We start from the raw sequence: 14,759 nt of genomic DNA on the forward strand, positions 1-14,759 counted from the left end.
TTATATTAATATGATAATTAAAGTTTTGTCTAAAACTATAAGTGTGCTTGTGGCATGCGCGAACCATTGTTAATTTGCTAAACATAACCTAATCTTCTCTCAAGTGGGCCCGTTCGGCATGACCGCTTCATTTTCCTATATTGTGATATGAGTGAGCCTTTGGCGGTGTCCGGACAAGATCACCTCTCAAGTAATTCCCCATCATAAATGACGAGAGCTGGCTAATTACTGATGAGCATAAACTTCGCTGGCCCAAAAGCCGTAGGTGGAGGCCCAATAATTAATGAGGATCTGGCCTTATGTTTTTTGTTGGTGTTAATGTTTGGGGGTGTGATTTATATATATTAAAAAATTGTTTAAGTTAATTATTTATTTAAAATGTATATTGGTCTTTCTAAAATGATATTTTTGATCATTTGCGTGGAACTACCTTTTAATTTGAAAAAAACATTTTATTAGTATTTGACAGTACTTTGAATAGGATGATACCTATATTTTAGCAAAAAAAATAATAATCATGCATTTTTAAAGGTTAAAAAAAACCTATGTCTTTGAACCTATCAAAATATTCATTCATGTTGATGAAATTTACTATGTATGTAAAAAGCTTGATACTTCTTATGATATTTAGTATAAGAATTAAATGACTGATTTATATATATTAAAAAATTATTTAAGTTAATTATTTATTTAAAATGTATATTGGTTTTTCTAAAATGATATTTTTGATCATTTGCGTGGAACTACCTTTTAATTAAAAAAAAAACATTTTACATGTATAGTTGATGTGGATAATTTGGAAAAAAAATTATAAATTTGAAAAGTAATATAAATTAAGATTTTATATTTAAAATCAAAATAAATTTGATGATTAGTTTCTATATTCAGAGTCGAATAGAGCATTAAATTGGGGGGGGGTGAATGGCTATGCCTAAGCAAATTGGTATTTATAATAATGGCGTTAATGCTTATTTACAAGGGGCGTGTATTTGGACTAGAAATTGCAAAAAAAGTATTTGACATCTTTTAAAAACAAATAAAAAAGTATTTTCACGCAAATACCTTTTTATTTATATGCATGCTTAAAGAGTAGCAATGCTCCCTTCCCCATGTTAGAACCAGAAATAGAGGAAATAGGTGAAAATCCACTTGCAACCCCTTCTTTTAAATGCAGTGATTTTTTTTTTTGAGCTAAAGCATAGGTATTCTTCTATTGGAAGCAATCATATTCGAGGCATTGTCGGGCACTAGATGTGGGCACCTCTCTAAGCGGGGATTCGAACATTTATTCACCACGTTATGGGAGATTAGTTCCTTCTACTAGACCCGACTCCCGTTGGTAAATGTGGTGATTTTGAAATATCAATAAAATTCTCTCTTTTCTTTACTTTCTTTCTACTGAAAAATTTTCCTCTCATGAAACTAAACACTATCTCAAATCGTAATAGTATGCAGAGAATTATGAATTCTAATCTGATTAGTTGACCTCCTCAACGAATTATTGCATGGATGAATCAAACAAGGAATATATGTGGAGGCTAAATTGGAAAGTTAAATTTAAGACGGTGATTATAAGATCTATTTCAAAAAAATTTTATCCATAGCATCACTACCGCTGAGGAGTATTTGGGTGAAAACTAAATTATAATTTTAAAAATTATTTTATAGTGTTTGGAATGAATATATGAGAAGAGTTTTATCTCAATTTACGTAAAAGTACTTTAAAAAAATATTTTTAGGAGTAACCAAACAACCCCTCAATCTTAATATCGTTGTGCATTTTGCTAATATTGTAAAAGAGTTTGTTTGAAATACTCCTCTTGTCCTATTTATAAGGCAGAGAGATGAGCCTTTTTTGGTCATATTACAAGACACTGAGAGAATTTTTTTGTATAGATGTACAATTTTACTCCTCATTTATTATTGTGTTGACTTTATTTATATGAGGTATAATATATATTAAACAGGGATAGAGTTGGAAAGTTATTAAATTTTAAATGAGAGTCAATGAAATTTAAGATTTTTCTTGGTCTTATGAAACATGCTGAAAGCGTCTTATAAACAGGACTAGAGAAACAGCTTATAAGTAGCTTTTCAATAATGATTTACGGAATATAAAATAAGTATATAAAATTTTTTTATTTTGACTTACATAAAACGTGTTTGTAAGTGTTTTTTTTTTTTTATTGTCGAATAGGCACAAAACAAATACTGAGATGTGGGGGCTAGGGGGGAAAGGAAAGAGAGTTTTAAAAAAAACGTGCGTAATAGTTAATGAGAATAACAATAAGAAACGTACGAGTGAATAAATATTTATCATGGTGGCTCAAGAAATGCAAAAGATCTGAAATATTATGGAAGTTAGGATTCGAGAAACACAACACGATGCACTTTACATCTTATCGTAAACAACAATACTCCCTCTGTTCCTTATTATAAGAGACATTTGATGCTTATGGCATGTTCCTATATATAAAAGATACTTAAAAGTTGTCTCTACTTTTTGTGTTGATTTCCTATTTTACCCTTATTTATTGTCTCCAACTCACACTTTCTCTCCCTTCCACTTCTCTTTCTTTCAATAATTTAATTGTTTTCTTTCATGCTCTCTCTCCTTATTAATGAGGGCATTTTTGAAAAAAAAATTATATTTTTTACACATTGATTGTTCTTAACTAATTTTAACTGCTTTTTTTTATTAACGTAATTTAGTTATTCGTCTCTTATAATAAAGAACGGAGGGAGTAGTAAAGATAATCTGAATAGGTAGCATTTAAATGGGCTGAGTGCATGCAAGCTAATAAACACGACGTCTACTTATCACCACAGGCAATATTTGTTTGTTTAGGCACTACCGTGAATTAAAAGTAGCATATGAAATAAAGAAGCACTATTTTTGTATTAATTTACTATAATCAAAATTTAAACTCAATACGCTTAAATAGCCTATTTTCACTATTTTAGAGTTTCAATCAAGAAGCATAGATGTTACACCACCCTATCAATCTCCAAAATTATGAAAAGTATGCTGATACACATTATATATTATAAATTGTGAATCACGTGATTTATTTGAATTATATGTAAATGTATTTCCTCCATCGTAATCGAGATGTATTATTGTATTAATCAAAATTAGATGTGAACCTCATGTGTTGATGAGAAATAAGTTACATGGTTCATATACTCCCTTTACTTCAAAATATAAACTAAATTTTGTTAGAAGGGTTTGATTTTTTTTATAAGATAATCACTTTTATTTGAATATTTAATGAGTTTTTTTTTTAATTTTATACCCACATATTTTTTTGATTTATTTATTGTATTTTTTATTTATTCTCTCTATTAATAAAGGCATGTTAAAAAAAAATGTCTTACATGTTTATGATTTAAAAATAATTTTAGTTAATTTCTTCATAAATATAAATAGATAAAATTTATTTTATATTTTTAACGGGAGCATTTTAAAATAATTTTAACTAATTTTTTGATAAATGTAAATAGATAAAATATATTTTATATTTTAACGGGAGGGACCATATAGTAAACCACAGTATAATTTACGTGAATATTAAAGGCGATATATTACTATTAAAAATGTTTTTTCTTTAAAATATTTCAACAAACTATTTAAGATTGTTGATAATAAAATACTCTTTTGTATTACTTTTCTTCCAAAGGGGGCCAAATTAAGTTGCGTATAAAAGGATCGTCCCTCCTTCTTTTGTTCCTCGGCTAGCTAGGGTTTTCGCAGGGAATTTCCAAGCACAATTGAGAGTTTCTAATTGGCTGCACCTGCCTGAATTTCCAGGGGGTATGGTTTAGTTTTCGTCAAATAGACAGGTAATTGCTCCAAATAAAAATTCGTAGGGTTTTTTCAAATTGGGGATTTTTTGCGATTCTCCTTAAGCTGGTGGAAGCGTGAAGAATCCGGGGTTCTGAATTGGGGTTTTCTCAGTTCGTCAGCTGATTGAATAAAACCTGCGATCTTGCCTTCACGAGGTTCAATCAACGTTAAAGATAGATGCCTCGGATTATTCGATCCACGACATTGTGATTGCCGCTCGGTAGCGAGCGAGTTGACAAATCGAGGGGTGGGTGGGTCTTTGTATGGAAACTCGGAGCCGGAAGCGGGCGGAGGCTTCCTCAGCTGCCCCTTCATCGTCGTCATCCGGTCCTACCACCCGTTCCAGCAAGCGCGCTCGTCTTTCTGCTGCTGCTTCTTCTTCTTCGAACCCCACCGCTACAGTTCATTCAGTTTTGACTCGTTCTCGTGCATCTCGGGGTCGTGAAGTGTTACCGCCTAACAACTCTGCTCCGATGGACTCGACCAATGAACCATCCGGGTCACGCCGTGATCGCCGTGGGAAGAATATAGACAGGGACAATTCGGATAAAGGGGAGGAAAAAGAGCATGATGTTAGAATTAGGGATAGAGAAAGGGACGCCGAGAGGAGCTTAGGATTGAACATTGAAAGTGGAGGGGCTGGGGACGACGATGATAACGACAGTGAAGGGGGTGTTGGAATTTTGCATCAGAACTTGACCTCCGCGAGCAGTGCACTTCAAGGGCTTCTTCGTAAACTCGGTGCCGGTCTAGATGATCTGCTTCCGGCATCAGCGATTGGTTCTGCATCAACGTCCCACCAGAGTGGCAGGTTGAAGAAAATTCTTTCTGGCTTGCGGGCCGATGGGGAAGAAGGTCGGCAGGTTGAGGCACTGACTCAGTTATGCGAAATGCTTTCCATTGGGACCGAAGAATCACTTAGTACATTTTCTGTCGATTCTTTTGTACCTGTGCTCGTGGGGTTGCTTAACCATGAGAGCAATCCTGATATCATGCTTCTAGCAGCCAGGGCGCTAACCCATCTCTGTGACGTGCTCCCTTCATCTTGTGCCGCCGTTGTGCATTATGGTGCAGTGTCATGCTTCTGCGCAAGATTGCTTACCATAGAATATATGGACCTAGCTGAGCAGGTTGTTTTCTTGTCCGTCAATATTTGATTGGTGGGAACCATGTTTGGGAATTCAGAGCAAATGTTACGCTTTTAGATAGCATTAACTTGTTACTTTGTTCTTGAACTATTCTGATGTGTAATTCTTGCTAGAACTAAGTGTAACAATGTTCACATGGTAGTGCATTATTTCTATCATCCTAAGGTAGATTTGTGTTAAAGTTATTATAACCCCCTAGTCTCGATATGAGACTTTTGAGATGTGATCTTTCTTAAAAAACCTTTGGCAGTCCTGAATGCTTGACAAGTATTATTGTTCACGTATACAGTCTCTTCAAGCTCTGAAGAAGATATCTCAAGAGCACCCAACTGCCTGCCTAAGAGCCGGTGCTCTTATGGCTGTGCTTTCTTATTTGGACTTCTTCTCAACCGGTGTTCAGGCAAGTTATCACTGAATCTTCTGTACACTGCCCATCTTGTACATCAATTTTAGTGAGAAGCTAATATTGACTTAAAATGTGTTTCAGCGGGTGGCATTATCTACTGCTGCAAATATGTGTAAGAAGCTTCCTTCTGATGCAGCTGACTTTGTAATGGAAGCTGTGCCACTTTTGACAAATCTCCTTCAGTATCATGATTCCAAGGTATATTTAGTTGTCAAACTAATGATGACAATAATCTGCCTCTGGCTTCACATACATGCCAGCTGCACTTCAGAGAACTTAGTGCAGGTGGTAGTGGGAAAGCCAAGGGAACTAGATTTTTGCGTGTTCATAGTCAGTTATCATATTTCTTCATCGCGGGCAAATTTTTATTTTTATAGGTTCTGGACCATGCCTCTGTTTGTTTGACTAGAATTGCTGAAGCATTTGCATCATCTCCAGACAAATTAGATGAATTATGCAATCATGGATTGGTAACACAAGCTGCCTCCCTTATTTCCACCAGCAGTTCTGGTGGTGGACAGGCTTCTCTCACCACATCTACTTATACTGTAAGATCTTGGCTTTTAAATCTGCTGCTTCTACCTTTGGGGTTTGGTTATTGACTTGATGGGCATATGCAGGGTTTAATCCGACTTCTCTCCACCTGTGCAAGTGGTTCTCCTCTTGGAGCAAAAACATTGCTTCTCCTTGGTATAAGTGGCATACTTAAAGATATATTATCTGGTTCTGGAGCATCCGCTAATTCCTCTGTTTCACCTGCGCTGAGTAGGCCACCAGAGCAGGTAGAGTATATGCCTGCAAGTCATTCTTTTTAGCTTTCATCATTTATATGTAGAATTGTCTTCCTATGGTTCTTTGTGATAGTTTCACATATTGAATACATGATCTACATGATTGAATTGTTTTCTAATCTCTTACCTTTGCGGGATGATAAACATGTCATAGTTCTTCTTTTATACAGATATTTGAGATTGTGAACCTGGCCAATGAGCTGCTGCCCCCATTGCCACAAGGAACTATCTCTCTTCCAGTTAGCTCCAACTTGTTTGTGAAAGGTTCTGTTGTGAAAAAGTCTCCTGTTAGTAGTTCTGGTAAACATGAAGATGCAAATGGAAATGTGCCTGAGACGTCAGCTCGAGAGAAATTGTTAAATGATCAGCCAGAGCTACTTCAACAATTTGGGGTGGATCTTCTCCCAGTTTTGATACAGGTTTGGATTGCTTCTATTAAGACACTTAAATTTTGAGATGTTAATATGTTTATTAAAGAAGAAGTTGCTGCATTTTGCACGTTCTTCATTTTTTCCCATACTGGTGATTTATTAGTAGCATTGGCTTGCTTTTGGGGCAGATATATGGCTCGAGCGTCAATGGCCCTGTTCGGCATAAATGTCTTTCTGTAATTGGAAAACTGATGTATTTTAGCACAGCAGAGATGATCCAGTCGTTGTTGAGCGTGATGAACATATCAAGGTATCAATAACTAGAATTTTAATTGTTTTCTTGACGTGATAATTGTCCTGTAGTATTGTAAACTAATACATTTTTCGGGGGAAAACTTATGTATTATTTATGTGATCATATAGTTTTTTAGCTGGTGTCTTGGCATGGAAAGATCCACTTGTTCTGGTTCCTGCATTGCAAATTGCGGAAGTTCTTATGGAAAAGCTTCCTGGGACATTCTCTAAGATGTTTGTTAGAGAAGGCGTTGTCCATGCAGTGGACCAACTTATTGTAGCCGGCAATTCTACTAATGCCTCTACCCAGCCATCTTCTGATAACAACAATGATGCAGTATCTGGTCCGACATCTCGCTCTAGACGTAATCGTCGACGTGGTGGTAGTTCAAACCCAGATGGAAATCCTTCAGATGATGTGAAAAGTTCTGTCTCAGTAAATGTAGGTTTTCCTCCAAGTTCAGTGGAAATTCCTACGGTTAATGCTACTCTTCGAACGTCTGTAAGCTCAGCTGCTAAAGCATTCAAAGACAAATACTTTCCTTCAGATCCTGGGGCTGTTGAAGCAGGTGTTACCGATGATCTTTTGCATCTGAAAAATCTTTGCATGAAGTTAAATGGTAGTGTTGGTGACCAAAAGTTTAAAGCAAAGGGAAAATCCAAAGCTTCTGCATCCGGTTTGGAAGATAACTCTACAATTAATGAAGAGTATTTGATGGGGGTCATATCTGACATGCTAAAGGAACTTGGCAAAGGAGATGGTGTATCTACGTTTGAATTTATTGGCAGTGGTGTTGTTGCAGCTCTGCTGAATTACTTTTCTTGTGGGCACTTCTCTAAAGATCAAATCTCGGAAAATAACCTGCCTAGTCTTCGCCAACAAGCACTTAAAAGATTCAAGTCATTTGTAGCTGTTGCTTTACCCTCTGGCACTGATGAGGGGGCTATAATTCCCATGACTGTCTTGGTTCAAAAGCTACAAAACGCTCTGTCCTCTTTGGAGCGTTTTCCAGTTGTGCTGAGCCATTCATCTAGGTCATCTAGTGGAAGTGCACGTCTCTCCTCTGGACTAAGTGCATTGTCTCACCCCTTCAAGTTGCGTCTTTGTCGTGCACAGGGTGAAAAGACACTTAGGGATTATTCATCCAATGTTGTATTAATTGATCCATTAGCAAGTTTAGCAGCTATTGAAGAATTTCTTTGGCCTCGTATCCAGCGTAGTGAATCTGGTCAGAAGTCTACCATGCCAGCTGGAAATTCTGAATCTGGTACAACTGCTGGAGCTAGTGGTTCATCTCCTCCTACTTCGACTCCTTCCACTACACGTCGTCATTCAACCAGATCCAGAGCAGCTGTTAATATAGGTGATACACCCAGAAAGGAGACATCTCAAGAAAAAAGCACGAGCTCATCTAAGGACAAAGGAAAAGCTGTATTGAAGCCTGCGCAGGAGGAGGCCAGAGGAGCCCAAACAAGAAATGCTGCTCGCAGAGCTGCTCTGAATAAAGAAGCTCAGATGAAGTCTGTAAATGGTGACTCGACTTCTGAGGTATGCAGTGAAAATTTGGGCCTGAGTTTATGATAGCAGACTGTTCTCTTTTATTATTTTGTTTTACTGGATGGTGTTCATGCTTGTGCCATGTCTTCATTTTGCATGGAGCTCTGCGAAGATGTTTCTGCAATACAAGGAATTTGTTGTCTAGTGCTTTCTATGCATTAACATCGTTTCTCTTTCCTTCCCTCCTGCAGGATGAAGAATTGGATATATCTCCTGTTGAAATTGATGAGGCATTGGTGATTGAGGATGATGATATCTCAGATGATGACCATGACGATGTATGCTATCTGATCTTTTTCTTTCCAAGTTGTTATGTCATCAAAGCAGTAGAGAGTTTTCGTTTGCTTGTTTCTTCTATGCTCTTTTAACAATTATGCTCAATGTTTAGGGTCTTTTTGACCCTTCACCTTTTGATTTGATTGCATCTATCATCCATGTGATTGACTCTTGCTATGGTTCTTTGTTAGAAATGTCCAAGTTGGTGGATGAGCTGCGCTTTTCTTGTTAATCAAATTAATGAAATGAATATAAAATAAAAACAAAATGAAGTAAATAAAATAGGGCCCATATTTGGATCAGTCAGCATGCTGCTGACTCATCCAAGTTTAATTTTAGCATGATGTTTTACTCTTTGGTTTATTGCTCGTGATTTGTAATTCAGGGTATTTAATTTGTTCAAGTTGAGAGCTGGAACCAAAATTGACTGGCCCTAAACATGAACTGAAATGGATAAGAACATGTTTCATGGTTGTCTGACCCATCTATGTCTTACGCAAGTCAAAGTCTTGCACTGTTGTCGATGTTGATAACATATCAGCAACCACTGGTAGTCTCCTGAAGTTGAAATTTATATACTTGTATTCTCTTTCTGAACCTTTTCTTAACTCCTGAGTTAGATTTACTCCCTGGAAATTTCTTTGTATTCTAAAGAGATAAATATATTGTTTTTCTTATATTTCATATTTATCAATTGTTACTTAGTCCTGTGATTTAATCTATTTTATGAATTACAATTCACAATCCAGACATATGCTTTCTTGCTAGTAATATGTATAAATTGATTGCTAGAATAAGCATTATTAGCTTTATATAGGTTCTGCTATTTGTTTACCGTTTTATAGTTATAGATTTGATTTGATTGTACTGAAGTGCTATTACTATTTTCCTAAACATGAGTTTTACAATGAGTTTATTGGTTATGCTTTAGACGGTAGCTGAGATTTGGCCCAAAAAAGTAGTTGAGAAATGCACACTATCACATCTGTGCATAAGTTCTAATTTTTGTCTCTATGTGCAGGTCCTAAGAGATGATTCTCTTCCTGTGTGCCTGCCTGATAAGGTACAAGATGTTAGATTGGGTGACTCAGGTGAGGAGGGTGCTGTTGCCCCTGCAACAAGTGATAGCCAGACTAATGCAGCATCAGGTTCTAGCAGCAAGGCTGGTACATTCAAGGGTTTAGACTCTGCTGATATTAGGAGTGTCAACTCTTCTAGCACAAGGGGTGCCATGTCATTTGCTGCTGCTGCCATGGCTGGACTTGGATCTGCTAATAGCCGAGGTATTCGAGGTGGCAGAGATCGGCACGGACGACCAGTGTTTGGCAGTTATAATGAACCTCAAAAGTTGATATTTACTGCTGGCGGGAAGCAGCTTACTAGGCATTTGACTATATATCAAGCAATTCAAAGACAACTTGTGCTAGATGAAGATGATGATGAGAGGTTTGCTGGCAGTGAATATGTGTCGACTGATGGGGGCAGGCTGTGGGGTGATGTTTACACTATCACTTATCAGAGGGCAGACAGCCAAACAGATAGATCCTCAACTGGAGGATCAAGCTCAACTGCTTCAAAATCTACAAAATCTGGATCTGCATCAAATTCTAATTCTGAAGCCAAGCTGCATCAGACAACTATTTTAGACAGTATATTGCAGGCAGAACTGCCATGTGACCTGGAAAAATCTAATCCTACATACAATATATTGGCACTATTGCGGATGTTGGAGGGTTTGAACCAGCTTGCACCCCGTTTGCGGGTCCAGATGCTTACTGATAGCTTTGCTGAGGGGAAAATCTTGGATTTGAATGAGCTGGTTGTGACCACCAGTTCTAAGGTGCCACCAGAGGAATTCATAAGCAGCAAGCTTACTCCAAAATTGGCTAGGCAAATACAAGATGCTCTTGCTTTATGTAGTGGGAGTCTTCCATCATGGTGTTACCAACTCACTAAAGCTTGCCCCTTCTTGTTTCCTTTTGAGACCCGACGGCAGTACTTCTATTCAACTGCCTTTGGTTTATCTCGTGCGCTGTATCGTCTTCAGCAGCAGCAGGGTGCTGATGGTCATGGATCAACAAATGAAAGAGAGGTAAGGGTTGGAAGATTGCAGCGACAGAAGGTCCGTGTTTCTAGGAACCGCATATTGGATTCTGCTGCTAAGGTAATGGAGATGTACTCGAGCCAAAAGGCTGTACTTGAAGTAGAGTATTTTGGTGAAGTTGGCACTGGATTGGGACCCACCCTTGAGTTCTATACGCTATTAAGTCATGACCTGCAAAAAGCTGAGCTACAAATGTGGAGATCATATTCATTGGAGAAGCAATCCATGGACATTGATGGAGATGAACAAAAAATAAAAAACAATGATGGTGTTGGGCGTACTTCTGCTGGTGCAGAGCTAGTCCAAGCTCCTCTTGGGTTGTTTCCTAGGCCTTGGGCGCCAAACACTGATGCATCAGAAGGTAGCCGGTTTTCTAAAGTAATTGAGTATTTCCGGCTGGTTGGCCGTGTAATGGCTAAAGCTCTTCAAGATGGACGTTTATTGGATCTACCTTTTTCCGCAGCATTTTATAAACTTGTTCTTGGTCAGGTAAGTCGTTTCATAATGTCATTATAATAATTTTCATGTGTATGGTTAATTTACTTGCATATTTTGTTTTAATGAAGATGAAGATAATCAACTTCTAATTTGTTGCAGGAGCTTGATTTGCATGACATTCTTTCCATGGATGCTGAGCTTGGAAAGACTTTGCTTGAGTTGAATGCCCTTGTTTGCCGAAAACATTATCTAGAATCTATTGGTGGTGACCCTGGTGATACAATTGCTAACCTTCGTTTCCGTGGGGCCCCAATTGAAGACCTCTGCTTGGATTTTACACTTCCCGGTTACCCAGAGTACATCTTGAAACCAGGAGATGAAATTGTATGCCAGCTAAACTTTGGAGTCGGTCTGTTTGGTAATAGTAATTTTATTTCTTGTAAAAATGTTTTGATCCCGTCAAAAATTTTAGGTTAATATCAATAATTTGGAGGAGTATATATCCTTGGTGGCTGATGCAACTCTCAAGACTGGGATCATGCATCAAATGGAAGCATTCAGAGCGGGGTTTAATCAGGTTATATGCTTCTTGAGAATGTTACTTAATTTGTTCCACTACAAATGTGTATTTAATTTGCTATTGTCGGGTAAATTGCTTCTTTAACAATGAAAGTATGTGATCTTTGGTTGGGATCAGAAGTTTTTGGTATTAATATTGCTATTTTTTTATTTATCTCTTGAGCATTGCCTGCTCTTTGATTTCAGTCTCCGCTGGAACAATTTTATTGAAATGTTAACTTGATGGGGGTCTAGTTCGATACTTAAAAGAGGCATTCATCCTACTGCCTTTTGATAGTTTACCTAGTTGATGTTGTCACTTGGCTAACATGGCGATGAGATATTGTGGGGCTTACTGATCTAGTTTTTGTACAGTATTTTGTGACATTTTGAATTGCGAAGGCTATATAAAGTATTTATTTCTGTTAATCTGCTCAGTCTGTCAATTTAATAGTTGTTGTAAACCATCAATCTTGATCAGTTTATTGAGATTCAAACCTTTTGTTACCTTTTTTTATGTACTCAGGTTTTTGACATCTCATCCTTGCAAATTTTTACTCCCCAAGAACTGGACTATTTGCTTTGTGGTCGTAGAGAGTTGTGGGAGGTAATTTTGGCCCCTCAAGCAATTACTAATAACGGACGTTGCAGTCTTTCTATATAGTATCTAATCTTACATTAACTTCTGCAGGTTGAGACCCTTGCTGATCATATAAAATTTGACCATGGATACACCGCAAAGAGCCCTGCCATAGTTAATGTATGATTTATTTCCTTATATGAGGATTAATCTGTATATGAAATTTCGGGCTAGCTTTACTGGATCCTAAGATGTTTGATTACATTTTTCAGTTACTTGAAATTATGGGAGAGTTTACACCTGAGCAGCAACGTGCCTTCTGTCAGTTTGTTACCGGAGCACCTAGGCTTCCACCTGGTGGGCTTGCAGTGCTGAATCCAAAGCTGACAATTGTGAGAAAGGTATTCTAATGAGATCTTATTGGATGAGGACACAAGTCTCCCTTTTTACTGGTGACCAAGATTTCCACGGGAAATTCTGACCAATATATTGCGCTAAATTCATGAGTTCCATGTTATTTTTATGCATGATATATTGGTCTTTAAAGTTGGAAGTGTTGATTTTTTAAAAAAATTCCTAATAGGAGTCTACTCGGATACTGTCCATTGGCGGTTGTGTTCTATCTCGTGCTATGATCTGATGGTTTTTACTTGAGTTAAAAAAATGAATATGAATATTATTTATTTTTTATCCACCTTAGCTGATGTTATCCATGAAGGTTAAAAATGCATTATCTTTATGTCGTGAATTATTCAAGATTCTTTTTCTTACAATTTGCAGCTGTCGTCAACTGTGGCTAATGCTGCGATTAATGGGAATGGACCTTCAGAATCTGCAGATGATGACTTGCCCAGTGTTATGACATGTGCTAATTACCTGAAGCTTCCTCCTTATTCTACAAAGGTAACATAATGAAATTTTTGGTAAAATGACCACTGCTATCCAAGCTGGCACATACATTCATGCTGACATTGCAGTATTTTGGACTGAACTTTGATGTTTAATTCGGAACAGGAAATTATGTACAAGAAGCTACTCTATGCAATCAGTGAAGGCCAAGGATCTTTTGATTTGTCCTGATTTTCTGGAACTAATCAAATGATCCTGTATGTTAATATATGGTGAATCAGGGTTTACTCTGAAGGCTAATTCTTTTTTGTTTTTATGCACCGCCATCCTTGCTTCTCAAATAAGGGCCTTGTTGCTTCCAAGGTTGTGGCAGATTTCAGGTGAGTTTAGATTGTGCCTTTGCTCTTTGCATTCTGGGTGTTTATTGCTAAATTCATGGTGGAATGGAAGGAAAGGGAGAGGGCAAGGTCTTGATTTGATTTTTGATATGATTCTTTTGGTTTGGGACTCTTTCAATAGTGGGAGGAGGATAATGATGGATTTTCGACTCACATTCGAAAATACTTAGATGTCCTTTGATCTATGTGTGTTTCCAGGTTTTCCTTTTGGACCCAAACCGGGGAAAGGGAACTGTCATTCAAGAAATCCTCTCTTCCATCTTCACTCTCCTTTCTTTTTATTTTTCAGGTTTTCCTTTTGGACCCAAACCGGGGAAAGGGAACTGTCGTTCAACAATCCTCTCTTCCATCTTCACTCTCCTTTCCTTTTATTTTCTTCCCAACTTTGGATGGGGGATGAGTCCCAACTATCAATTGCTTCCTTTAGTGCCCCTCCCTTTTTATAATAACTGTACTGAGATCGGTCCATCAATTGCAGTTGAATTTTGCTGAGGTTTGATTGCCACATTTTCAAGATGTAAAGGAGTTTGCCGAGCACTCATCACCTGTTAGAATCTGTGCATAAAGTAGGAATGTTGAGATTTTGACCCTTGTTTCTTTCTTTTCTTTTTTTTCCGGTTTTTTTTTTTTCCCCTCCATCATTCTGTTCCTAATCAAATCATTCATAGTTAGAATATACATGTATGGAATGAGATGCAATAGGCAAGAGAAATAATTCGAGATACTGTGCTTTTTAATTTCCTCATACTTTACCTGTTATGTGGAGCAGGGAATATTATGCCGATGTCCTTTTTTCTTCATTAAATATTATGCCAATGCCAACCCCTCTGAATTATGAAGTTTTGGCAGTCCATGGTTGATTTGGAATTTTTTTTGGGGGCCTTGTATAGCTTAAGATTGGGTCATAATGATAGTTTTAGCATTTCATTTGGGCCGAGGATGCGGATGATATTTTAACTGGTACGCTTTCCGTGAGGGAAATAAAAGGCAAAAAATTAGTCGTTAGTCTTTCATGTGAAAAATTCTGGAGACTGTTGAGAGGACAGGATGGAAAGGAAGCCGCCAATACTATAATCGAAGCTTTCGGTCAATGCTAAATTTCAATCGTGTTAAAAAGTATCAAATGTAAACCAGGTAAGCT

At 37.4% G+C, this 14,759-nt stretch overlaps 1 protein-coding gene across 3 annotated transcripts; it reads left to right on the forward strand.

Annotated features, from left to right (window-relative positions):
• The first annotated feature begins 3,724 nt into the window (after window positions 1-3,724).
• Window positions 3,725-14,469, forward strand: LOC114725670 (E3 ubiquitin-protein ligase UPL3). 3 transcript variants are annotated; one of them, XM_028912203.1, is made up of 18 exons: window positions 3,725-4,977; window positions 5,285-5,395; window positions 5,483-5,599; window positions 5,779-5,949; window positions 6,022-6,183; window positions 6,363-6,611; window positions 6,752-6,873; window positions 6,987-8,406; window positions 8,607-8,693; window positions 9,713-11,284; window positions 11,393-11,617; window positions 11,706-11,810; window positions 12,318-12,398; window positions 12,483-12,551; window positions 12,644-12,772; window positions 13,152-13,274; window positions 13,386-13,600; window positions 14,097-14,469. In XM_028912203.1, exons 1-17 carry the CDS (start codon window positions 4,111-4,113, stop codon window positions 13,449-13,451), a joined length of 5,676 nt encoding a protein of 1,891 aa, XP_028768036.1. In that variant the 5' UTR covers window positions 3,725-4,110; the 3' UTR covers window positions 13,452-13,600; window positions 14,097-14,469. The 3 variants fall into 3 exon arrangements, with proteins under 3 accessions (XP_028768036.1, XP_028768038.1, XP_028768037.1); XM_028912205.1 differs by lacking the exon at window positions 14,097-14,469 and adding an exon at window positions 13,908-14,090 and having other exon boundaries at window positions 4,111-4,977; XM_028912204.1 differs by lacking the exon at window positions 14,097-14,469 and adding an exon at window positions 13,817-13,901 and having other exon boundaries at window positions 4,111-4,977.
• The last annotated feature ends 290 nt before the right edge of the window (window positions 14,470-14,759 follow it).

This window comes from Neltuma alba, unplaced genomic scaffold (genome assembly GCF_004799145.2).
Source record: "Neltuma alba isolate B1F8T4 unplaced genomic scaffold, ASM479914v2 tig00012259_pilon, whole genome shotgun sequence".
Taxonomy (NCBI): Eukaryota; Viridiplantae; Streptophyta; class Magnoliopsida; order Fabales; family Fabaceae; genus Neltuma; species Neltuma alba.